Here is a 26,667-nt window from a genome sequence, read left to right on the forward strand (position 1 = left end):
ACTTTGCACTTACGGGTTACGAACTTGCCAATTTGTGTATTAATACATGTAAAATGTTCAATATACTCTTTTCAACTTAAATACAATTTATCGTACATGCGACAAGAAGGGCAACAAGGCCAAAACCACAAGGAACACTCAACACATTGTTACGTTGTTTCAAACATACATTCTTCAACGGTCGCTAGCTAAAATTATTAACTATGTTCGTGCCACAATTAATTAATATGTAAAACACTAATCTTTGTACAAGCCAAATTTATCAGAAAACAAGTATCTATATGAGTGCAAAAATGATCGATAATAAAACGTTTACAAATATACAGAGTTCACGGGAGTCCACGTTATGCATATAATGTAAAGACTAGAGAGTTTGTTCGAACAAGAAAAGTCGAGTTGAAGATCGGACGTTTGGAATTAGTCATGTTGAAACATGTGATGAGCTTTTCAAGCTTAGCACATTACAAGCCGAAGCGAAGCATAAACCATAAAATTGGTTATTATAGTATATATACTTTTGCCAGATTATAAACATGGTGGATTGGTGGCTTTTGATGAGCCTTTTGAAGATGTATGATTGTCACACCATGACACTAAGAAATCACATGATTTACACGTGCAATGACCACATTATGATTTTAGTCATTTTACTTGCACATTATGCTTTAATAATCGATGATTAATATAAAATATCAAATTTAATGAAAATAATTACTAAATTCAACGATTTTGTGTATTAAAAAAATAATTTTGTTTAAATGTTTAAATAAAGGTTTAGTTGACCTTAATAAATATTATGTTAGTTATTATCTGTTTTCAGATATAGAAATTTATACAGTAGATATCGGTAAAAAACGAAAACCTTGGATATATATTGTATAAATTTAATTCCTTGTTTAATTGAGATTCTACTTCAAAATAAAAGTTGCAACTTTGTTGCTAAAAAAACATCCAAACACCCAATGCGATGAAAAATGAACCGGTCATTAAATCGGCCGTACTACTAAACTAGTTCATCGGTCATTTAATATCCAAGCCGGTTCACTTATCCAACAACAACCGGTCAGTCCAACCAACACTAGTTCAACCATGTAAGCTAGTCGAACCGGTCCTGTTACCAGTGCGGTACAGTCTTAACAACCTTATTAATACTATTAATTAATTAATAATTAGTTATTGGAAGATAAACCCTTTTGACTTTATGATTAGGATCATCATCATCATCGTACTCAGTATATCCCACCAATAGCAATGCTATGGTAGGGTCTGAGGAGGGTAAGATGTAGACAGTCTTACCTCTATCCCATAGGGATAGAGAGGCTGCTTCCGGAGAGACCCCCGGGACTTTATGATTAGGATGGTAATGACAATACCTTGCCAACCTATCTTTCCTCACTTGAAAAACAAGAAATCCAATATTAAGAGATCATGAACAAGAAAAGAATGCCACTTTCCACAAACTTATAAAAACATAAATTCAAGTTCAATTAATAATGTGACCCAATAATCAAAAGAATTTACATCCATAATAATTAATATTATATATAAAAAAAACTAGAAATTAATTTGTAGGTATGATGAACAATTTCACATCTTACCTTCACAAGATTAATTAAATAAATAATAAATTATCATACAAAAACTATATATATATATATAATCATAATTTGCACCTTTGTAAATTCAGTAATGACAATCCACTAATGTTGACGCTGGAAGGTTAAGATCCAAATCCAAACGCAACCCATCATTCGTTGACTTTTGATCATAATTTCGATCGTCCGCCACCACGGACAACGTTGTTGTAACCGGACTATAAGGTATCAAAGACAATGTTGTGTTTGTGTTGGTGTTGGTAATAATATTACCGCGGTGTCTCCGCATGTGTCCGCCCAATGCCTGTCCGGAATTAAATTCCGCGCCACATATCGAGCATTCGTGAAGCTTCGATGATGGTTTCTTGGAATTGGGAGATTGAATCCGTTGGTGCATATTATGAGAAACCGAAGAGGGTTCATCCTCGTCCGAAAACAACGCTTGTTTTTGCGTTTCGGGTTCGGTGATTCTTGGTTTCGTATGGCTAGCACGATGGCCTCCAAGTGCTTGAAATGATGAAAACGTTCGTGTGCATGTTTTGCATTCGTACACGTATGTTGATCCGGTTAATCCGTTGATGTATTTTTTGCTTTTGAACTTGTAACAAGAGGATTCGGCTATATTAATATTGTTGTTATGAATATTATGAATATTATGAATGGTATGAATATTATGGCCTTTGGAGAGGAGAATGAGGCAGTTTGCGGTGTCTTCGTCTTCGGTGGTGGTGCTAGTGGCCGGAAAATCAGAAGATGAGGTTGGAGAAGGGTTGTAGGAGGTGGTGGAGTGTGTTAGAATGGTGGGTCTTGGACGTTTTGTGCGTTTGCCTTTGATGATGTTGGGAGGATCGATATGGCCGCCTTCGGAGGTGGTGGCTATGGTGGTTGTGGTGGTGGTTTGGAGGGTGGTGGGATCCATGGGTGTGGAGGAATGAGAATGAAAGTAATTAGGAGGTGGTGGTGACTGGTATCCAATATATAAGGTTGTGTGTGTGTGGGTGGATAAGAGAAGGTGGATTATGACATGATGTGTGGTAAGTGTGAATTAGTCCACTAATATTCTTCTTAATTTTCTAGCATTGGATTATTGGTTTATAATTAGAAATAGAGGGATGGTAATCTAGTGTTATACTTTTATTATATGAATTTTTGTTGTTATTTTTCTATATTTTCGATATTTCGGATGTGATTTAAAGCAATAACAATAATGTCTCTTTTTCTTGGAGTGTAGAAGACGGGAGCTTAATATCAGTATGTTTGTATTAATCGATTACAAAACGGCTTTCTCTCTACTATACGGGCATCACATTTCTCTCCACCCTCTCTTGACAACCGACCTGCTCTTTTGCGGGCATCTGATGCCCTTTCTCATCACCATATATCAATATGTTTCAAGTGTAGATCGATAAAAATGGTGTTTCGTCTAATGTTAACACTATCTATGCGCACAAACACACAATATGATAAAGTAAACATAGTATAATAAAAATAGCGTGGAGAGAAATAAACAACCCAGATTTTTTAACATTACTATTTTTTATTAAAACAATGCATCATATGCTGATGTAGATGTCGTGGTTCTCAACATACTAGAATGCGCTATATGTGCATGTATATATATATATATATGTACTAGCTTAGTACCCGTGTATTACAAAGAATTATTAATTCTTTATGTATATCCTACAATGATGCTTTGCATATATCAACTATATTTTTTCAAATATATATAAAAACTATATACTCCATAATTGCTTTCGAAAATACATTTGTATGTAATATAACGTGTGACATGGGACATCCTATATATTTGAGATACTGGATTTTAATAATCCAATATTTCTATATTTTTAGAGTAGATAAAAATATGCATATACGTATGTATGGAGAGAGAAAGAGTAGACATTAGAGTGAGTGCAAGAGAGATTCCTGGGTGGTTGGAAGAGAAGCAAGGCAAGCCATTACTTCACCACCACTCTCTATTGCTAGCCTGTTTACACGGATTCTCCGCTTCTTTTTTTCTTTTCTATATTAATTACTATTTTCTAAACACTCTACACCTATAATCAATATACCAATCTTTGTAATTTATTTTATTCATAAAAAAACATTATAATAACTAAAAGTATACACATAACATATGGTGGTGATAAGTGGCAATGTGGACAAGTTACAGGCGGTGGCGGTGATGGTTGTAGGTGTCTGTTGTTTGTCAGCGACGGTGATTGGAGACGGTGGTGTGAACAGTTAAGTGTTAACCAAGTGTATCCTTGAGTGCAACATGGAAAATGTTACCCAAATGGGACGAAACAATCATCATAATCATTAACTGTTTAAACTAATAAAAACATTATTGTTAATTCATTTCTTTAGTTTAAAACAACTAGAAGTCTATATTGAAATCTATGCTATCTTAATAAACAAATACCAGCATTATGTAACGAATCATTTCATGTGCATTTAACCCTCCACATTATAGTTTATACAAGTACTTTACAACTTTTTTAGCACAAAGCACAACTCTTGATCACCTAGCCCAATCATTTGCTTCTACTTCACTATATACCTTCCTAAAGACGTGCATTCTTAATGTTATCTTATTATATCTCAATTATCGCTTTTACATTAATACTCACATGATGTCTTAGTAAAACCATTTGATTCGAATGAGCTTTATCTCCACCAGCACCAGAGAGAGAGAGAGTGAAGATTTGGGCCGAAGGCTGCAATGAATTAAGTTTGAATTCAATCCCAATTAGGTTTACCGTAGTGGGCCCTTGGGTACCCAACGCTGTCTACAATCGCAGGCATATGAGATCATCTTTTACCATTGGGTTACCCTTAATGGTCGGACTTTATTCGTTGATCATTCAGAAGTAAAACCAAATTATTATTGCACAAATGTTGTTTTCCACTGTTTTTCAATAGCTTTTTGGTTCACTTCACTACCTGATTCATTTATGTCAGTCAATTAACTTGTAATCAAACCGACACCATTATTTATGATGTAAACACTATTTATTAATGAATGAAACCACGGGTAACATTATGATAAAAATAAAGTTCACGCCACATAAACATCAAATTCATCAATTATTAATTTTAATTGCCAATCATTAAGTTTAGTTGATTGTCTACAAGGTGTGCCAAATCTAATCCAAGTTAATAATTGGATATTACATGGTAATGAATGATTGAGGTGTTTGATTGGTTGTGGTTATGTGTGCGAGGCACGTAAAAGCACCAAATGGTGCGTGTATGTAAGTTTTAGGAAAAGCAAAGAATCAATTTAATATGGGTTTCGTTCTTTCATCACCTTCTCCCCACTACTTGTAAAGGATTTTTATTGAAAATCTTTATATTATATTCAATTACTTTAGAAACCTTATTTAACCTACAATCTATACATGTATGTTCATTTGATGATGATAAGGCTTTTTAAATTGTTATTGTATTGCAATTCGCTAAAACTCGAGTTGATTTGGCTTAGCTTATATGGGTGTTTGTGGTTCAGTTGGAAGAATATTAATGGGATATTTGGACCGGTTTAATATAGCACGAATTATGCAATTAAATCTTCGTTAGTTCAGAAAAACAACAGGCTTTAAAAAATCAAACATTTAACTTTTGAGCATTCAGACGTCTAAACAGTAAGCCAATAAAATAAAATAAGTCCAATTAATAAGATCTTATTAATTAACTGTTTGATTTCTACAAGTGAAAAACTAAACTTTATTGAAATTATACATAATAAAAGTGTTACTACTTTTATTATTTTAAATTTCGGTCATTTCGGTTTTACGGCTGATTCCAAACCATAGAACTGTAAACCGAATGGAGAAACACCAACTTTTCAAATCATAAAACGGAAAGTTGACTCATAACCTATCCGAACAGGCTGATATAACTCGGTTTGGACAGTCAAGACAATTTCAATGGTTTTTAAAAACCCCTAAGCCCATGAGTTCATATAAACACCTGATTCTAGTTTGAGCTGAAGTTTGCTCGCTAGTATACAAACTCAAGTTGATTTGGCTTGAATTCGTTTATTGACTCAAATAAGTTATCTCCTTTGCTAGTATCGTGGTAAAGTATTACTCACTCATACTTGAGATTCTTGTAATTTGTTATTTTAGACTTTCGTAAAAATATATATACAACCTTATCATAATTGAAAAAAAGACGTGCCAACGTGTCGAGCCACAAGTTGGATCCTAGAGGCTAGCCGAATACGAGCTTAGTTTCTGATTCGGTTGGGAACATTAAACCCAGCCACTCGAATAGTATTATCACTAGCCCGGGTCCAAACTAATGCAGATTATGTATCAAATACATGTGAAAGAAAAAAAAATGTTGTCTATACATATATAATATGTTGTCAAATGTCTATACATATATACATCTTGCTTTAGTATTTTATGCATCTTGTTTTAGTATTTTATTCTCTTTACTCCACTCCACTACTTGTGTTTTAAGTGTGTTGCTTCCAAGCAATTCAACATGACATGACAGCTGCAACTAATCAAACCCCAACACCTAATTTAATAAATTAAGCCACTCTAATTAAGTGATCAGCAATGCACACAACTAAGCAGGAGCTGACTTTTATAAAAAAAAATAAAAAATGATTAGCACATAAAAGTCTACCAAAATAATCCATGGATCCAAATTTGATATGTGCGTGCATATCCTGCTTGTACTCTACAAGCTGGCTATGCATATAGGCATAAATCAGAATAGTTGGCTACAACTACAAGTTCACGATGACCCCAATTCGTCTCTGGGTTCATCGCTTACTTGTACAGTGTGAATTAATAATAAGTCAAGATCCTTGATAACTTTGTGTGTAACGAGAACAACGAATAATTAAGGATTTTGACTTATCATTTAAAGTTAATTGAATCAAATGATTATCATTGTTTAATCCATTATTTTGTCTTTAATCCATTATTGTGATGTTTTGGTTTTGAAATAAAAAAAACAACAGTTGCACATCGAGGTGCATAAAACCGGTTTTAAACCCAAACCGAACTGGTTTGATCAACGGTTGGTCAAAACTGGTTTGATTCAAACCGGTTCGTCTTATAAACCGGTTTAGAAGCAAGATCGGCCGGCCCGGTCGCGTCGGTTCGGTTTGGTTTATAAACCGGTTTTAAACCAGTTTTCTTCAAACCGGTTTGGTATATATTAAGGGGAACCGGTCCTGAAATTGACAGTTTGGGAACCGGTTTGGGTGAAACCGGTTCGGTTCGGTTTGCCTAAAACCGGTTTAACCTCTAGTTGTAACTTGTACGTGGACTAACTTCATTCAAGTGGGCTGCAACACAGTATTGGGCTGGGTTACAGATTGGATTGGATTGGAATGATGCATTGTATGATTTTATCTACAGAAAGTAATAATACTATATTTAAAACACGATCCATGACAAAAAAATTGTTTATACATATCATTTAAATACGCAATATTAATCATACAAGTATGATTTTTTTTATTTATTAAAATTGATTTATAATAAAGTTTTATAAAACATTATCCTTTTATAACAAACCATGGTACATATAGTGTTGGATTGTGCGTCACATTCCCATTTATATATACGACTATATATAAATGAATACCACATTACCACCAATATCATACACTACTTAAAGAACCAGCCCATAACAACATTAGTCCACAAAATGAAGAAACTTTTACTCATTTTAATCATCCTTTCAACACTCTCACTTTCATCATGCCTATTCCGACCTACTCCTATCCGCGACACCAACTGTAACATCCTACGATCGGACACCACCTATTACATCTTGCCCGCTACATATGGTGGCGGTGGCGGAGGCCTAACCTTAGCCCGTGGAAGCGGCCAACCATGCCCACTTGAAGTGGTGCAAGAAGTTAGTGAAGAGAGAACCGGGCTACCCTTAAACTTTATACCCGCTAATAAAGATGGCATCGTTCGCGAAAATATTGATGTTAACATCAAGTTCTCGGAACCTAACACATGTGCCCCAAACACAGTTTGGCGGGTCAACCTGTTTAATGGTCAACGAACTCTGTCGAGCCAAGGAATATTAGGACGGCCCGGGCCAGGAACCATAGATAATTGGTTCAAGATAGTGAAGTATGATGATCACTATAAGCTCGTGTATTGCCCCTCGGTGTGCTACACTTGTAAGCCGGTTTGTGCGGATATTGGTTCTTCGATCGGTGAAAAGGGACGTAGAAGTTTGGTTTTAAATAATAAGCCTCTTAAGGTCATGTTCAAGAAGGTGTGACAACATGATGGATGGTTGTATGTACTTGGATATACTTGTGATGCATGTAATATTATGTGATAAACTGATAATAAAAGCTAGTGATGGGTGTACACGTATTAAATGTTGTAATAATCTATCGATGATCAGTAAGTAAATCTGTCAGTTATCTGTTTTTCAACTCTTCACCCGTGTTCATATTCTCAACGAACTTTACTAACAAATCGTTACCGAGATTTCTATTTTACAAATTCTTAAAAAAAATGTTAAAACTTGAAATATAACTAAGAAAATATGAACCTACAAATATTTTTTTTCTTTGTTTATGATGAAGTTCTATATCAATTATCATTTATCAATAATCTATAAACTAGTTGGGCCCAATGGTATTGCGTAATGCGAATCAAAAGTAGTTTGAGCCCACAAAATGTAAAATTGTGTGGGCTTTTTGATGGGTTACACCGCCACTCACCCAATTATTCATGCGCGCCCAGGTAGAGGTGAAAAAAAACCCGAACCCAGAACCGGACCCGAAAAAAAATACCCGAAACCGGTTTTTCTTATACCCGGGTTTTATTTGAAGAAATCAATTGAAGAACAAGAAGCCAACTTTTGAATCAGATGCACGATAAACAAATCAAGAACCAAGAACATGAATGGATTAAAAGAAAACGTAGCGATCTATACGTCGAATACAAGAAAACTGAGAGACATGTGTGAAGGTGGAGATAAGTTGAGTAAAAGTGAAAAGGATATATGTGTGATACGAAGATCTTATGCGAGTAAAAGCTATGTAAGCCGATCAAACATGTGTGGGAAGTATTATTCGGCTAAATTAAATATGTATGATACCGTTGTGATCTGAAACCAAGATATAGAATTGTTTGGAGAAGTTGAGAGAGTGATCGGTAGGCGAGCAAAGGATAACAACAAATATGGCAGCAGGTGTAGCAAGAGTAGTGGCTATAAGTCTATAACAGCTCTAGAGAGCAACAAAATGTTCTATAACATTGCCCAAAGTTGACTATCAAAGACTCTACGATTTGGCTTATTATGATGAAATCGATCCTAGAAACTTACGGTCTATTGAACATGACGATTAGGGCGTTCATCTTTTACACAAAAATGCAAAAGATGTTTGGACATTTACCCGAGACCAGTTTCTCAATTGTTGAGTTCTCTGACAAACTAAGAAGAAAAGTCGCCAAGTTCGAGAGTCTTGGATCGAGTCTTGATAATGAAGTAACCGTGAAAAAATTGCTCAATTTTTACCCAAAGAAAATTTTTAAGTCGTGTTGGTATCAAACACTACTCCTAAACTGAGTCCATATCATTTTAGTATGTTGTTGGGAAATTGGAAACATAAAAAGGATGAATTAGAGAACAAGACTGGTCAAGTGAAGATTATGGAAATTTGTTCTGTTCAAAGGATGATGGGCAAGAAAGATCAAGGAATGGCGAGTTTGATCGAGATCAGTATGGACGAGGTCACGAGGACAATGATGTGATAACTGTTGAAGAGATAATTCAAAGTTTATATTTATCTATTAATATTAATGTTTTGTTGAGTCATGTTAGGATATCGAGACTAGTCTTTATGTTTATTTTGAATTTGTTTTTCCATTATCTTGTTTATAGGAGGTTAGGATACTATTTGTGTTGGAGTCGGTTTGTGTTTTGTTCTCCTATATAAGGAGGTGTTTATTAATGAGAAGAATAGAGACTTTCGTGAAATCTTCTTGGTTGTTGTTGATATCTAATTCCAACATTGTGGTATCAGAGCTACCAGGTTGATCATTCGTTTTTCTTCACGAACAAACAATGGCAGAAAAATCTTCATCCCTGGTAATTCCGATATTTAAGGGTGAAGGATACGACTTATGGCAGATCCGAATGAAGACCATCTTGGTTGCCCAAGACTTGTGGGATTTGGTGGAAACTGGATATGATGCTGGTGAAGAGAATCAGGAGCGCCTAAGGTTGAACCGGAGAAAGGATGCAAAGGCTCTCTCGGTTATTCAACAGGGGGTTCATGATGATGTGGTCTCAAGAATCGCTGCTGCTGCAACCGCGAAACAAGCGTGGGTGTTACTCAGGAATGAGTATCAAGGGGATGATAAGGTTAGGATGGTAAGACTTCAAGGTCTTCGTCGTGAATTTGAAACCATCCAGATGAAAGATGGAGAGGTAGTCAGTGACTTCTTATCCAAGGTAATGAAATTGGTGAATCAACAACGAGCGTATGGGGAAGACGTGGCCGATCAGAAGGTTGTAGAGAAAGTTCTTAGAAGTCTACTAGATCGATAGAATCATGTGGTTGCTGCCATCGAGGAATCTAAAGACTTGTCTACCTTGTCTTTTGATCAACTTATGGGGTCACTCCAAGCTCATGAAGTTCGGTTGAATAGAAACGTTCAACCGGTTGAAGAAGAACATGCTTTCCAAGCAAAAGAAGATGAGAGTGGTTATTCGTTCAGAGAAAGAGGACGCGGATCAGCCCGTAGTCGTGGTAGAGGCAGAGGTTGAGGGTTCGGCCGAGGAAGGGGTGCGCAATGTTATAATTGCAACCGATTTGGACATGTGAGGTCGGAATGTTGGAGTGAACCTCAAGCTAACGCTGCCATAGAAAGAGAAGATGGAGATGAAGAAGGTCGGCTTTTCATGGTTGTCTCATGTGACAGTAACCAAGAAGAAGCTCTTATGGCAAATAATAAGGAAGAACCTCTTGCAAGTAGTGTGTGGTTTTTGGATAGTGGGTGCTCTAACCATATGACGGGGCAAAATGGGTTGTTCAAAAGCCTAGATGACACGAAGAAGCTAAAAGTTAGAATGGGAAACGGAAACGGAATTCAAGTCGAAGGAAAAGGTGTGGTCAAAATAGAGACAAACACGGGTAAACATAGAACCATCGAAGAGGTGCAGTTCGCACCAGATCTGAGTTACAACCTACTTAGTGTAGGGCATTTGATGAGGGCTGGAAACTCGATTTTGTTTGACGAGGGGGAGTGTACTATAACAAACAAACGTAGCGGTCAAGTAACATACAAAATTCCGATGGCCAACAACAATACATTCCACTTTGACATAACTCAAACATCAACAGTCCTTTCAACAATGCGAGACGAGTCATGGTTATGGCATCTACGATATGGGCATCTAAACGAGGTTAGCCTCAAAGCATTAAGTAGCAAAATTCTTGTAAACGGTTTACCCATTATTACAGGTTGGAATACCACATGTGAAGGATGTGTTTTCGGGAAGCAAACCAGGAATTCGTTTCCTCATGAAGCATCAAGAACATCCCACAAACTACAATTGATTCACATAGATGTAGTTGGACCCATACCAACGCAATCCCTTGGAGGAAGTAAGTATTTTGTTTTATTCAAAGACGATTTTAGTAGGATGACTTGGGTACACTTCCTTCATGAGAAATCTGAAGTATTTGGCATATTCAAAATATTAAAAGCCAAAATTGAAACTGAGACTGGTGTAAGGATCAAGGGAATTCGGTCCGACAATGGTGGAGAATTCCGCTCCAAGGAATTCAAAGAATTTTGCCGAACTGAAGGTATACGTCATGATTTTACCGCTCCGTATACACCTGAGCAGAATGGTGTGTCGGAGCTGAAGAATCGTACGGTGTATGAGATGGCGATGAGTATGTTACATTGGAAGGGTCTAAGTAAGCAATTCTGGGGAGAGGCAGTAGCTACTGCTGTTTATTTAAGGAACTTATCACCAACAAAAGTTGTTAGTGAGCAAACTCCTTATGAAGTGTACTATGAAAGAAGGCCTTCAGTTCATCATTTGAAAGTATTTGGATGCATTGCCTATGCATTAACACCTGCTCAACATCGAAGGAAACTTGATCCCAAATCAGTGAAGTGCATATTTGTCGGATATGCTCCTACGTCCAAAGCTTATAGGTTATACAACCCGGCTAAAAGAACTATAATCACAAGTAGAGATGTTGTCTTTGAAGAAACTGCTAATTGGCATGCTGCCAATGAAGATAGACACATCTTACCTTCTGATTTATATCAGAAAGATGAAGCAAACAAGGAACCCTTGATTGAAGATGGAAATGAAACGGAGGAAAGTGAAGAAACTAACACCCCAAGCCATTCAGAACCAAGAAGTAACCAAAGTGATACAGAGGAAAGTGAAGAAAATAACACCCCAAGCCATTCAGAACCAAGAAGTAACCAGAATTCAGAACCAAGAAAAAGTAGCCGAAGAAAACAAGTTTCAGTCCGGTTGAGAGACTATGAAGTGGGTTTCACAAGTAGCGCTCGTAATGAAGAGATCGCGAAAACAAATGCGTGCCAGTTAGCTCTCACCATGGTAGAACCTACAAGCTATAATGAAGCAGTTAAGTATAAGGAGTGGGTAAGTGCAATGCAAACTGAGTTGAGTGCACTTGAAAAGCATCAAACTTGGTCCCTAACAAAGTTGCCAAATAACAAAAGAGCAATTGGGTTAAAATGGGTTTATAAGATAAAACTAGGAGTCGATGGTAAGATTCAAAAGCACAAAGCACGATTAGTCGCTAAAGGTTATGCCCAAGAGTACGGGATAGACTATGAAGAAACATTTTCCCCCGTAGCTCGTTTTGAAACTATTCGAGTCATACTATCTATTGCAGCACAAAAAGGGTGGAGTATGCATCAATTGGACGTAAAGTCGGCATTCTTGAATGGACAGCTTCAATAAGAAGTATATGTGATCCAACCCCCGGGGTTTGAAATCGAAGATCAAGAAGACAAAGTTTATAGGCTGCACAAAGCCTTGTACGGTCTGAAGCAGGCTCCACGTGCTTGGTATGAACGAATTGATAAATATCTACAAGGGCATGAGTATTATAGAACCAAAAGTGAGCCAACTGTGTATGTTAAGAGGATGGGTGAAGACCTTATAATTGTGTGTATCTATGTAGATGACATAATATATACAAGCTCATCCACAAATCTTCTACAAGAATTTAAAGCCCTGATGGTGAAAGAATTCGAGATGTCCGATATGGGAAATCTCTATTATTTTCTTGGTTTAGAAATAACACAAAGCAAAGAAGGTTTGTTCTTATCTCAAAGAAAATATGCTACTGATTTGCTAAATAAGTTTGGAATGAAGAATTGCAATTTATCATTGACTCCTATGAATTGTGGAGAGAAGTTCAAAGCTGATGAAAGTGATGAAATTGTTGACGTTCGTGTGTTCAGAAGTCTAGTCGGTGGGCTGTTGTATCTTTCTCATACAAGACCGGATATTGCATTTGCTGTAGGGTTAATCTTAAGATATATGCAGAAACCAACAGCTTGTCATCTAGGAGCGGCAAGACGTATACTTAGGTATGTGGTTGGAACCGTTAGTTACGGGTTATGGTATGAAAAGGGCAAAACAATCAAGTTGAAAGGCTATACAGATAGTGATTGGGCTACTTCGTTGGAAGATAGAAAAAGTGTATCAGCAAACATATTTTTTTGTGGGTCTGGAGCTATCTCATGGAGTTCTAAAAATCAACAAGTTGTGGCATTATCCTCAACAGAAGCAGAGTACGTAGCGGCCGGTGCTGCGGCATGTCAAGCTGTGTGGTTGAGGCAATTACTAGATGAACTAGGAGTTAAACAAACAGAACCAACAACCATTTTGTGTGATAATCAATCAGCAATATTCCTCACAAAGAATGCAGCTCTACACAAAAGAAGCAAACATATTGATATTAAATATCATTATATTAAAAGCTTGGTTGAAACTAATCAAATTATAGTGAAGTCGTGTTACACTGAAGAGCAAGTAGCAGATGCACTCACTAAAGCGCTTGAAACCGAACAGTTTGCTTATTTGAGAAAGTTAATGGGAGTGAAGGAACTTTGAATTAAGAGGGAGTGTTGAAGAGATAATTCAAAGTTTATATTTATCTATTAATATTAATGTTTTGTTGAGTCATGTTAGGATATCGAGACTAGTCTTTATGTTTATTTTGAATTTGTTTTTCCATTATCTTGTTTATAGGAGGTTAGGATAATATTTGTGTTGGAGTCGGTTTGTGTTTTGTTCTCCTATATAAGGAGGTGTTTATTAATGAGAAGAATAGAGACTTTCGTGAAATCTTCTTGGTTGTTGTTGATATCTAATTCCAACAATAACCAAAGACGAGGTAGCTAGAGATCATGGTCATATCATATAAAGGATGGGGAGGTCAGGTTTAACCCAATGAAAATCGAAGTGAACAAGTTATTTACAAGGATTCGAGAAACATAAAATGATCAAATGGTCGTTTTGTGGTTGATCGAGTTCTGGAAAACGTGACGACTCTGTCTACTCTAACAGTCATAAAGAATTTATTCTTATTTTTTTCAACTTGTCTCGCAAGAAGCTCGACAAAAAAAACACCAACACCAAACACGAAAACTTACATTATAAGATTGAAGCTACGTCAAACACCCCAATGGAATGAAATTTTCCGCGGTTGATGATTCAAAAATAACTTAAAACTTTCGCTTCATATATGTATTCAGAACAATTCAATTACCTAAAATCACTTGAACTACGTACATGTATATCAATAATAATGTAGGCATAAACTAAGAATTGATCATGTTACAAACTTAATCTTGAGAGGTGGATCAGTTACAGTCAAAAACTTTCTTCCGTTTTCGGCAACGTTAACACCACCATGTCCAGAGAGAGTTACACAAATGGCACACACCCTTGGGTAGTACATAAACTTGTAACCATCTTCGTACTTAACTATCTTGAACCAATTGGGTACGGTGTCATCACCGGGTTTTCCTGTGACTCCATTACCTGATATAAACACAATCCCGTCGTCACCATCGAACATCCACACACCTGACTGATTACAGATATTTGTTGAACCTGAGAACACAATGTTAAGATCTGTGGATTCTCGGATGACACTTTTCTTTGGGTCCAACGGTGTAAATGTTAAAGCCATGTTAAGATCGGCTTCTTGGTTTGCTTGAACTACATCAAGTGGACATGACTTGTTTTTTATGGTGGCTAGTGTTAAACCAATACCCGAATCATCTAAAACGCGATATTTTATTCCTGACCGGACCAGTTTTCCGTGAATGTCAAGAACTGGATCCGGTAATGGTGAATGACCTAAAGAAAGAAAGATTGCGGAGAAAAGAACAAGTAAAAGCAATATTGTATTCATCTTGTTGTGTGTGTATTGCAATAAACATCTCACGGCTACATATAGGAATGAAATTACATATGTGACATATTTTAGGGAGAGAGAGTATAACATAAATGAGAGAGAAATATATCAAATTCAAACCAATTTAAAATAATATTTATAGACCGTATATTTCTTTTAAAATATCTTGATTACTATAGTTTGAATTTCCATTAACCGTCTTTATGTGTTTGGACACAATCATTTGGTTAGGTAGATGCATATATTTTAATATTTAGTGAAATTTATTATTATTATTATGTTACAATAAATAATAACAATGGGAATGAAATATAAATTTCTTGATTGGCTGGTAAAAACTTTTGTCGAGTAAAAATCAAGGTTTAAAACTTGACAATTGAGTATATTATCTCTTGGAGTACGTAGTTTAGGGTAGAATCGTAGAAGTAGCAGTAGATGAGATTATGTGTAGCTCAAAAACATAAGCTTTTTGTGTCGAAGAAAAGTGAATAAAATTGTACCTTTTCATAACTATAATCCTGTATAAACAAAACTAATTAGATGTAAGATGTGATTTTATTATTTTGTTTGATTTAAATTTATTTGAGACCTTAATAATATAATTTGTTTAAATTAGTACAACGATATCGCAAATCACATAATTATTTTTAAGGTTACAAAACTATAGTCTATAATATAGTCCTTTATTCTCACATATTATTTAAACACAAGTGTATATGTATATAAATTTAACAAACAAGTTATTATTATTTATGCCTTCCTAAACTTAACCTTAAAATTAGGCACATCACTTATAGCTCCACAAACAGGCTTGCAAAAGTTACACACTGTAGGACAAAACACAAGCTTATAATTAATCACTCTCATACTTTTCTATCTTAAACCAGTTGCTTAATGTTTCCCGACCGGGGTTTCCTGCGGTTCCATGACCACTTATGATCCATTGTCCCTCGTAATTCTCGAGCAACCAAACATTCGACTGGACACAAGTTGAGGAAGCCGAGAATATAATGTTAAGATCCGTGGATTCATTTATAATGCCTTTTGTAGGGTCCACGGGTGTGAATGTTAGTGGGAGGCCGTTTTCGAGCTCAATGCTTTCTTGGACTGCATCTAGTGGGCATGACTCGTTTCTTGTGGCTGCTAGTGTTACACCACCGCCACGTCCTCTGAAGACAGGTAGAATGTAGTATTCTGTGCCCGTACGGAGCAAGTTCTCGTCAATGTCATTTTGTTTTTAGTTACAGGAAAAAGGACGACTCCGTCCACTCTTAATTAACCAGTGACGGATCTAGGGCATAAACTCAGGGGTAGCGTAATTTTTTTAGCGTACTTTAAAAAAACACGATAATAAACAAAGATAAACGTGTACCTAACAAATTTCTCCTTATTCGCATCTGAAAGCTTGAAATCGAAGCATTACATCGTCGTCTGTTACTTTATCATCAGACTATGTGTTGTAGTTGAAGACGATCAACGAATTCTTTCTATCACATTGCATCACATGTCGCTGACTGGACCATACCCTTCACCCCTAACCAGTTGCGTTTCTGTTCACTTGAGCTTGTTGTGGTAAGTTAGTCGTTAGCGTCAGTGCCATGTATCCATTCACTCCATTAGCCAGCTCGCACTTGCCCGTTAGCGCCTCCCATTTTCTTGGAATTTCCTTCTTAAAAACTTATAATAACAACTTGTTTAGAATGTGGTTTCATCTTCCAACTTTCAAGTGCCCCAATTTTTAAAAAGAAACAAAATATAAACCATAATCAAATAAACAATAACTCTAAAATTATAAACAAAGCCCTATGCTACTTCCTAAACAGCTATTTCATCCCAATTCTCTCTTTTAAGTTTCAAGTTCTCGATATATACAAAATTGATTATTTAAACAATTAATTGATATCCATACAATTACAATCTTGAAGCAGGTGGGTCTCGAAGCTTTGATACTGAGAATAACTAGAACCAATTGTTTGGAATTTGCCAACGACACTAGATTGATTTGTTGCATACAATTACAATCAAAGTTATATTATTTGTATCAAATTGACTATTAAACAATTAATTCATTAATTATGTGCTACCAATCCCAATATCACTACAACCATAAAACAATTAATTCATTTATTGTATGTTAGCTTCCCAATACACTACAACTGTAACAACGAGTTCATTAATTGTGTGCTTTGGATTTTATAAAATCACAAGTTCAAGTGTCACACGACACAACTCAATTCTAACCTCACCTTACCTTTATTATTTTATTATTTTTTCAACTTGTGTCGCAAAAAAGCTAGACACAACAAACACCAACACCAAACACGAAAAGTTGCATTAAAGCTACGTCAAACACCCCAATTAACGGAATGAAATTTCTTGTTGCCGATGATTAAAAAATAAATTTAAACTTAATTTCAGTTCATATAAAATTTCTGGTTTTGTACACATTTCCTTTGTAATGTTGTAAACACATGTGTATTCAAATAATTCAATTACCTTAAATCACTTGAACTATATGTTTATTAATAATATTATAGCTAGGCATAAATTAAGAATTGATTATGGTACAAACTTAAACTTGAGAGGTGGATCAGTTATAGTCAGAAACTTTCTTCCGTTTTCGGCAAATTTAACACCAAAATGTCCAGAGAGAGTGGTGCAAAAGGCGCACACCCTCGGGTAGTATATAAACTTGTAACCATCTTCGTACTTCACTACCTTGAACCAATTGGGTACGGTTTCTTCACCGGGGTTTCCTGCAACTCCATTACCTGATATAAACACAATCCCATCATAACCATCGAACATCCACACACCTGACTGATTACAGATATTTGTTGAACGCGAGAACACAATGTTAAGATCTGTGAATTCCCGGATGACACTTTTCTTTGGGTCGGACGGTGTGAATGTTAAAGCCATGTTAACATCTGCTTCTTGGTTTGCTTGAACTACATCAAGGGGACATGACTTGTTGTTTTTTATGGTGGCTAGTGTTAAACCGATACCAGAATCATCTAAAACATGGTATTTTGTTCCTGACCGGACCAATTTTCCGTGAATGTCACGAACCGGATCCAGTAATGGTGAATGACCTAAAGAAAGAGAGATTGTGGAGAAAAGAACAAGTAAAAGTAATATTGTTTTCATCTTGTTGTGCGTATTGCAATAAACATCTCACGGCTACATATAGGAATGAAATTACATATGTGACCTATATTTTAGGGAGAGAGAGTATAACATAAATGCGAGAGAGAAACATATATTATATTCAAACCAATTTAAAATAATATTAATAGACCGTATATATATTTTAAAATAGTTTGAATTACCATTAACAGTTTTTATATGTTTTGACACAATCGTTTGGTTACGTAGATGTATATATTTTACTCCCTCCGTCTCATTAGAATTGCGTTAGTTTGAAAAACACAAAGTTTAAGGTACATTGAATGATTACTCTTTTTGTTTACCAAATGATAATAATGTCATTAAAACATGGATCAACTAATATTGTTTATTAATTTTAGTTGTGTGTGTTTAAAAATAAACTTGAAAATTAGCCAATAAATTTTGAAAGTAAACATTTGTAATTGTACAAATAAAAAGGAAATGTAGACATTTTTAATGGAACGGAGGAAGTAATATTTAGTGAAATTGATTATTATTATGTTACAAGAAATAATAACAATGGGAATGAAAAATGTCTTGATTGGGTGATAAAACTTTTGCCTTTGAGAGTACAAATCAAGGTTCAAAACTTGATAATGGAGTATATTTTCTCTTGGAGTACGTAGTTTAGGGTAGAACCGTAGGGGGGTGTTTGGTAGAGGGAATTGAGGGGTGAGAAATGGAATTGGAAAGAATTCTATTGTTTGTTTATGAAAGAAAGAGGTGAGAAATGGAAATAAACCATTTCCATTTCTCTGAATTTGTTTCTCTAAAAAAAGCGGAGAATTGGATTTCTAGGGTTTCATTTCTCCCATTTTCCTCCTTTTCCTTTCAAACTCTTTCTTTTCTCTCCGTGTATAGAACTCAGGAACACAGCGGCAGTCACCTGACATCCATCAGCATCGCCGCCGTACCTGGAATCAGCTTCTATCAATCATTTAATCATCACCAAACCTAACCTGTGAGTTCTCCTTTAATCCAACACTTTGTTTTCATTATACATCTTATTCTATTAGCTTTGTACAAATCAATAATTATTAAGTGGTAGAACATGAATTAGGTTTATGTTGTTGATTAAATTAGCAACTGCTTCAATATTCTTAGCTAAATGAAGTTTAGATTTAACAGACACAAAGCAAACTGATTCCAACAATTCAATTCTCTGACCGTATGTTCCACATCCCCACGTTGTCCAGCGCGATATAGATTGCTGTCCGTGCCTTCGGGTACACCTATAAAAACACATCATCTCGGTTTTAGTGTAATGATACGAGCCTTGCGGGTTCGGTCTAGGCCCGCTTGCAGTAAGGTTCCATCTCAATGTTCGAGCCTGCATCAGGGACCAGGCAATCTGTGTGGTGGGGCCACCAGGGGAGGGCCCGAGACCCCAATTCTAGAGTTCTTGTAGTGGAGAACAGCGGTGGTTGTGAGCACATGACGGGTGAAGCGTGAAGACACGACAACGTAGTAATCTTTGACTTGCTGGTTGGCAGTGACCAACACGGAAGCCGACTGTCCAACGTGGAGATCAAGCGAATCGTAGGTGTTCTGGACCGTGTGTGATCCTTCCACTTCCACAAGTTTCATTTTATGTTCTTGAATCCTAAAGTTGATAGATGTCTGCAACCCGACGTTTGATATTCTGAACCGGTATGTTTTCCCTTGTTCGACATCAAAGGTGTAACCGTTCCAGCCACGCCCGTTGATGATAAGTCCATCAGGATTAGAAATGCTCTTGCCCATGTCCAATATGTGTCTTAATCTCTACAAACACCAAACACATTAATTAATCAGTCAAACTAATTCAATTTCAAATATTATGCAAAGCTAATTAAACTAGCTAACCAACCTGGTGGCCTTTTTTGTACCAATCCCCGGCAAGAACCGTGTGATCTCCTGCAGGGAAAGGAAACGGGACTGGAATGCGTGGGCGGCTGTAGATTTTAATGCCACCGTAGCCTCCAGCCGCCTTCTGCATGCCAAGTGAAGGGAAGTAAAAGAAGCTACCAATCTGATCCTTGGCTTGAAGCATGTATGTGAAATTCTTGCCAGGTGGGATTGGACAAGTTGTACCATAAGTACCATCTTGCCATGAGTTTCTTCTGTGTTGTAGTCCATTCCTGAAAAAATAAGTTTAGTGACTTGTGCATTATTATTATTATTATTATTATTATTATTATTATTATAGCATGAAATCTAACATAATAATGTCACATGAGCATTCACATATATTGTCCCTACAAAATATGCAAGTATTTAATACTCCTCTATTAAAAGGGGTGACCTTTTGAAAACAAAAAACATTCAGCAAGTCAGTGAATAAAGTAGCTTGTAATCATTTTTCTTGCGTTCATGATCACTTTGTTGCTAATATTTGGATTATATTTTGGAGTTATTTGCTTTTCTTGAATTTTCTTATATTTTTATGTGTAGATGGCAAGATCACCTTCCAGAAAAAGAATAGTTGCCATATGTGCATTTTACGTCATTTATGTTACGATTCGTTGGTGGATGTTGTGTACTTATCATTTGCGTCGGTCGATTGAGTCAATGACTTTACGTACAAAATATTTAATGAGTTACCATAATAGGCGTGAAAACATGGTGAGGATGGTTTATGAAAGTGATGTTACGAGTGTTGTTAACATAAGAATGAATATACATGCATTTACAACACTTTGTGATATGCTAGAAACTAGAGGGGGACTAAAGAATAGTAAAAACATGCTAGTCGATGAGCAAGTTGCTATGTTTTTACATACCCTTGCTCATAATGCAAAGAATAGGATACTAGTCAACAGATTTCATCGGTCCGGGGAAACTGTAAGTCGGTATTTCAAGTTAGTCTTAAATGCTATATGTCGATTACACAAAGAACTCTACAAGTCACCCGTGCCAGTGCCAGATAATGAAACTGATGAAAGATGGAAATGGTTTAAGGTTAGTCAAACACATTTTTTATTAAAGATATTTTTTGCTAACATAAATTAGTAAGTAATGTTTTCTTTTAACTCAGGGTTGCTTAGGAGCATTAGATGGAACATATATTAAAGTTAAAGTCCCTGCTATTGATAGAAAACCTTATAGGACAAGAAAATGACAGATTTGTACTAACGTACTCGGAGTATGTACGAGAGACCTTTTATTTACGTATGTCTTAGCGGGATGGGAGGGTTCTGCAGCTGATAGTAGAGTTTTGCGTGATGCAATCAGTAGACCCAATGGTCTTAAAATAACTCCGGGTATGTGATAGACAATTTTCAAAGAATATACATAGATTTAAGTATGATAATTAACATAGAGTTTATGGTTTATTGTAGGAACATACTACCTTTGTGATGCCGGTTATACAAATGGTGAAGGATTTTTAACTCCATATCGAGGTCAACGTTATCATCTTAACGATTGGTCTCGTCCTCCTACGAATGCTAAGGAGTTCTTTAATATGAGACATTCATCGGCAGAAGCACGGATGCAGATGAGATATATCGAGAGTCTTGCAAAGATATCAAGGAAGTTTTGCTTCGATTTGGGGAGATGGTGGGTGAACAACTTAGCAAAGAAGGTATGGAGGCCCGTGAAATCTATGAAAAGGTTAGTGATGAGTTGAAAGCTTTACCAGGTATCACTACGAAAAAACGGTTCAAAGCAGCTCATTTGATTGGTAAAGATGTGGATCTAGGACATTCTTTTCTTGCGTTGACAATAGAAGAGAAAATTGAGATGGTCGAGTTGTATACCGATGGTTCAATGGGATAGTTGTGTATGGTTGAAGTATGTTTTGTATGTGAATTGGTTTTAACTATGGTTGATGTTTTTTGCTTAAAAACTATGTTTTGTATGTGAATTGGTTTGATCAATGCATATTTTGGTTGGAATTTATGCATCTTTTTATATGTTTTTTATTTTTTAATAAATATTTGTTATGAAAAAAATACTTGTGCTAATGATAAAATTGATATAATTCTCTGTTTATTTCCTATGTATCAAACAAGAGAAATGATTCTTAGCTATATTTCTCTACTGAAATCTCTGTACTACCAAACAGAACAGTCAATTCTCATTCTCCGGACCAATTCCCTTTCTCTGCAATTCCATTTCTCTACAATTCCATTCTCTGTACCAAACACCCCCTAGAAGTAGCAGTAGATGAGATTATGTGTTCGTTAAAAAAATCTTTTAAAAGCTCAATAACATAAGCTTTTTGTTGCGAAGAAAAATGAATAAATTCGTATCTTTCATAACTATAATAGTGTATAAATAAAACTAATTAAATGTAAGCTGTGATTTTATTATTTGTTTGATATAAATTTATTTATGACCTTAATTAGTATTTAGTAATTAGATTTGTTTAAAGTAGTACAATGATATCACAAATTACATAATTATTAATAAGGTTACAAAACTATAGTCTATAATATAGTCCTTTATTCTCACGTATTATTTAAACACAAATATGTATATAAAAATAACAAACAAGTTATTACAATTTATGCCTTCCTAAACTTAACCTTAAAAGGCACATCACTTATAGCTAGACGTCTGCTTCCATTTTCAGCAAACACAACACCAATATCTCCACAAACAGGCTTGCAAAAGTCACACACTGTAGGACAAAACACAAGCTTATAATCACTCTCATACGTTTCTATCTTAAACCAGTTGCTTAATGTTTCCCGACCGGGGTTTCCTGCGGTTCCATGACCGCTTATGATCCATTGTCCCTCATAATTCTCGAGCACCCAAACGTTCGACTGGACACAAATTGAGGAAGCCGGGAATATAATGTTAAGATCCGTGGATTCTCGAATAACGCCTTTTTTAGGGTCCACGGGTGTGAATTTTACTGGGAGGCCGTTATCGAGCTCAAAGCCTTCTTGGACTACATCCAACGGGCACGACTCGTTTCTTGTGGCGGCTAGTGTTACGCCACCGCCACGTCCTCTGAAGACGGGTAGAATGTAGTATTCTGTGCCCGTACGGAGCAAGCTCCCGTCGATGTCACGAACGGCATCGGGGGAGGGTTGGGCTAAAGAAAGTGAGAGTGTGGAGAAAAGAAGAAATAAGATAAATGTTTTCATGATGATGTTTTTTGTGTTGAACTAGATGTGTTTAAGGATGTATTTATAGGGGATCTGGATAAGAGTATAAGACTTTGGGTATATGATAAGTCAGCTGGATGCCTGGCAATGATATCCGAACTGGTTGTCATCTTTGAATATGAAGTTAGGCATGTCATCTACTTAAGTTAATATATTATTTAATGAATATGAAGCATTATGTACACGCTATATCTTCAAGCTTTCCCTTTATAGTAGTATATACATATTTGGTCAAAAACCGACGGTCTGGCAAACTAGCTAGTAGTTTTTAAATCTTGATTCTAACTTATTTTTTAGATTAATAATAACAATAATAAAAGAACAAGAGGTTCTCAATCAATCTTGATATCATCCTAATTCTTAAGTCAACAAAACACAATTCTTTTTCGAATCTTGAAATCAAGAAACTCAAGTTATTTGCTTCTTAAGCAACATGATTTGTGCGCATTTGATGTAAAAATTGTTTTCATACAATTGAAGATAAATTCCCATTTCTAGCAACAATCAACAATATTCTAATTGTTGGTGTCATTAATAAGATTTTAGCGAAATCAGATTTAGTTAAAACTTAAAACCAAATGAGAAATTGGGAAATGTATTAACATTGAATAAAAGGGGTGGTATACACACATGATGAAAGCCCCTAAGCCATACAATCACAAAGGGGGTACAACCCTAACAGGGTCGGGGCGAAGCCTCAATCAACAGGCCCAAGAGGTTGAGTCGTTGCTGGAGGTCGCCGCTGATCAAGTTTGCTATGGATACGTACTTTTTTGTTTTTTGAATGACAAATTTCGTACTTTTCTGAACTTGAACTCAAGATCTTCAAGTGTTTAATAGGCTTTGCCACTGCTTCTAGATTACCAACTACACCCCATGACTGCTTTGGATATGCATAATTGGTTAATATTTTGCATTAAACGGAGATTGTGGCACATAATACATGTGTGCATCAGTGACTATTAATATAAGAGCATCAATAACAACAAACTCTAACAAACCGTCATATCAGCGCCATATCAGATTTCAAATTTTTCTCAAAAACCTTTATTTTCTACCACAACAACAAACCTCCACATCATCACCTACCTCTACAATTAATTTATATTTGATTTGATTTCTTTTATATATATTAAGAATTTTTTATGTTTTCCAAAAGAAAAATACTTTTATTATATGTTAATATTTTATATATATTTAAATAACATAATATAATTTAAAAAATTAATAGAAAAATGGATATTTGGAGAATTAATGTCAAATATAAAATGATTTTATTAGTTTGTTTCTTTCAAGATTAAAAATAAATTTTATAATAAAACTAAATCCGTTCATTTTCTCCTTGGTTTTCTAAACAAGTTCCTGCTCATCTCGTTAAACCTTTTATGGCGTTTTTCAATCCAACCAAAAGTTGATTTTAAATCCCTTTGAAGGCTGTCGTTTTAATTCGTTCAGAGGAAATCAAGTAAGTGTTTCAACATCTTTCTTAATATTGATTACGAATTTCTGGGTTAAATACAAACCTGATATTTGGGTGAAAACACGGATCTTGTTGAATCGATGATTAGGGTTTCGATTTCAAAGGGATGGAATTTGGGGGAACAAAGATGGTGATGGTATTTTGATTTCAAGTTTATGATTTTGGATGAAAGGAAGATGGATATGGCCCACCCAGAGAGTTTGTCAGTCGTTTGCCTTCATGCAATCAAACTTCAGCCCTACAACGGTGGTTATCACTTATCGCACGTCCGTTTGCTTGCCATGTAGATCCAGACTGTTGCCCGCTGCAGATGCTCTAAGTAGCAACCTATGTCACAAATTGTAAAGTTGCTACTCAAGTACTGAGTTGTAGTAACTAGTACCTTTGCTTAGTGATAATTACGGTTGGCGCTAATTACTGAGCAATAGTATGTTTCTACTATGACTTCCTATTGTTATTGCAGATAATTGCACGTAGTTATAAGTGCAATATATTAATGTACTCATCCACCAACGGAATGTTTCATTCCAATCAACGTATGCTACTAGAAAAATAGATGTCCCGACCAATTCTTTCGGCAAATTACCGACGAAAACATTTTCCCATGAGTTATCTACGAATTTTTAACAAGAAAACTTTCACGATTATTGATTTAACATACAAATTAACGAAATGTTTTTACCTAATAGTAAAACATTCACGATTCTTAAATATATCAAAGTTTATTGAAATACGAAACCTACACGATCGACCTCATAAACTACAACCTCTAAAGTGTCAAAAATCTCATACCCACTTTTTGCTTTGAAGTTGAATGGAAAACCCAGCTTAAATTTTACTATATATTACAAAAGCAAGACAAAGACTTAACTTCAAAGTGATTAAATAATTTCCAATATTAATTGTTTGGTAGCTAGAGCCCTGTAAATTAAGTACTTCAAAAAAATGGCAAATGCAAACAAAATGAATCTTGCAAAATAAACATGTAGAGTAAAAACATATTAAACAAGGGTAGAATACTCACTTTACATATGAGAGGTACATGGTTAAAACTTCACTATCACCAATTTATATAGGAGATATGAAGGATGACCCTGGTTTGCCAGGGTTCGAGTCTTGATCTCACCCGGCTTTACCGGCCCCTCGCTGTCGTGCCGTTTGGCAGACGTGGGGGTCGGCCGGTCGGGTTTTATCCGGAGAATCCCTCAATAGGTGGACCGTTGGGGCTCCGTCCGTCCAGACCCGTGGCCGGCTTGGGCTACCTTTAGCCAATGGGGGTCGCATACGGAGTACCCGGCGTTACTTAGTCGGTCGTTCCAAAAAAAAAACTACATATTAAACAAACATTAAAATTAATACCAGCTATAGGCTATTTTTAACTAAAGCCTTTTCCGATTCTTACTTTGCACGTGACGAGATTTCAACAAATAACAATGCTTATTTAACGCTTCGGGTCCGACTTAAAAACCACCATAGGCGAAAACTCCAACATCCTAGGCTTTTATCGCTAGAAAAATTAGATTCATCTGAACGGACATTGAGACAAAGGACACGCAAGCAATTCCATATGCTTCATCTATTGGCTCTGTCATGTACGCTATATTATGCACTAGACCTGACGTCTCGTATGCATGTTTGGAGGAGTGGAAGAGGAGCTCACTGTAAGGTATTACACTGACGCTGACTTCTAGAATGACCGAGATGTTTCTCGCTCATAATCTGCTTGGATGAAGAAATTCATAGCCAACCTCGATCTAAGTCCAAGTTTAGGAAAATGATCGACGTGATATGTGATAACACAGGTGCTATTGCTCAAGCCAAAGAGCCCAATATTTATCACATGGTCAAGCACATTTTTAGTTCCACTATGTACGA

General features: G+C 36.0%; 6 protein-coding genes and 1 pseudogene across 6 annotated transcripts; 2 read left to right on the forward strand and 5 right to left on the reverse strand.

Annotated features, from left to right (window-relative positions):
* Nucleotides 1-1,683: 1,683 nt before the first annotated feature.
* Nucleotides 1,684-2,514, reverse strand: LOC143556813 (zinc finger protein ZAT5-like). Its single transcript, XM_077046051.1, has one exon. The coding sequence runs from the start codon at nt 2,512-2,514 to the stop codon at nt 1,684-1,686; it is 831 nt and encodes a 276-aa protein (XP_076902166.1).
* A 4,681-nt stretch (nt 2,515-7,195) lies between these two features.
* LOC143556800 (kunitz trypsin inhibitor 5 pseudogene) lies at nt 7,196-8,005 on the forward strand (annotated as a pseudogene).
* A 1,666-nt stretch (nt 8,006-9,671) lies between these two features.
* Nucleotides 9,672-10,157, forward strand: LOC143556814 (uncharacterized). The gene has a single exon (XM_077046052.1). It carries the CDS (start codon nt 9,672-9,674, stop codon nt 10,155-10,157), a length of 486 nt encoding a protein of 161 aa, XP_076902167.1.
* Nucleotides 10,158-14,448: 4,291 nt separating this feature from the next.
* On the reverse strand, nt 14,449-15,262 carry LOC143556816 (kunitz trypsin inhibitor 5-like). Its single transcript, XM_077046053.1, has 2 exons — nt 15,184-15,262; nt 14,449-15,071 (listed from the first exon to the last, which is right to left on the reverse strand). Exons 1-2 carry the CDS (start codon nt 15,260-15,262, stop codon nt 14,449-14,451), a joined length of 702 nt encoding a protein of 233 aa, XP_076902168.1.
* Nucleotides 15,263-15,687: 425 nt separating this feature from the next.
* On the reverse strand, nt 15,688-23,335 carry LOC143556802 (kunitz trypsin inhibitor 5-like). The gene is made up of 2 exons (XM_077046043.1): nt 22,722-23,335; nt 15,688-15,810 (listed from the first exon to the last, which is right to left on the reverse strand). The coding sequence occupies exons 1-2, from the start codon at nt 23,289-23,291 to the stop codon at nt 15,790-15,792; spliced, it is 591 nt and encodes a 196-aa protein (XP_076902158.1). The 5' UTR covers nt 23,292-23,335; the 3' UTR covers nt 15,688-15,789.
* LOC143556801 (miraculin-like) lies at nt 17,579-18,232 on the reverse strand. The gene has a single exon (XM_077046042.1). It carries the CDS (start codon nt 18,187-18,189, stop codon nt 17,599-17,601), a length of 591 nt encoding a protein of 196 aa, XP_076902157.1. The 5' UTR covers nt 18,190-18,232; the 3' UTR covers nt 17,579-17,598.
* LOC143556833 (L-ascorbate oxidase homolog) lies at nt 19,478-20,689 on the reverse strand. The gene is made up of 4 exons (XM_077046068.1): nt 20,657-20,689; nt 20,293-20,406; nt 20,060-20,182; nt 19,478-19,974 (listed from the first exon to the last, which is right to left on the reverse strand). Exons 1-4 carry the CDS (start codon nt 20,687-20,689, stop codon nt 19,546-19,548), a joined length of 699 nt encoding a protein of 232 aa, XP_076902183.1. The 3' UTR covers nt 19,478-19,545.
* Nucleotides 23,336-26,667: the final 3,332 nt, after the last annotated feature.

Source organism: Bidens hawaiensis, unplaced genomic scaffold (assembly GCF_021521415.1).
Source record: "Bidens hawaiensis isolate Kalapana, Puna unplaced genomic scaffold, B.hawaiensis_p1.1 tig00018745_1, whole genome shotgun sequence".
Taxonomy (NCBI): domain Eukaryota; kingdom Viridiplantae; phylum Streptophyta; class Magnoliopsida; order Asterales; family Asteraceae; genus Bidens; species Bidens hawaiensis.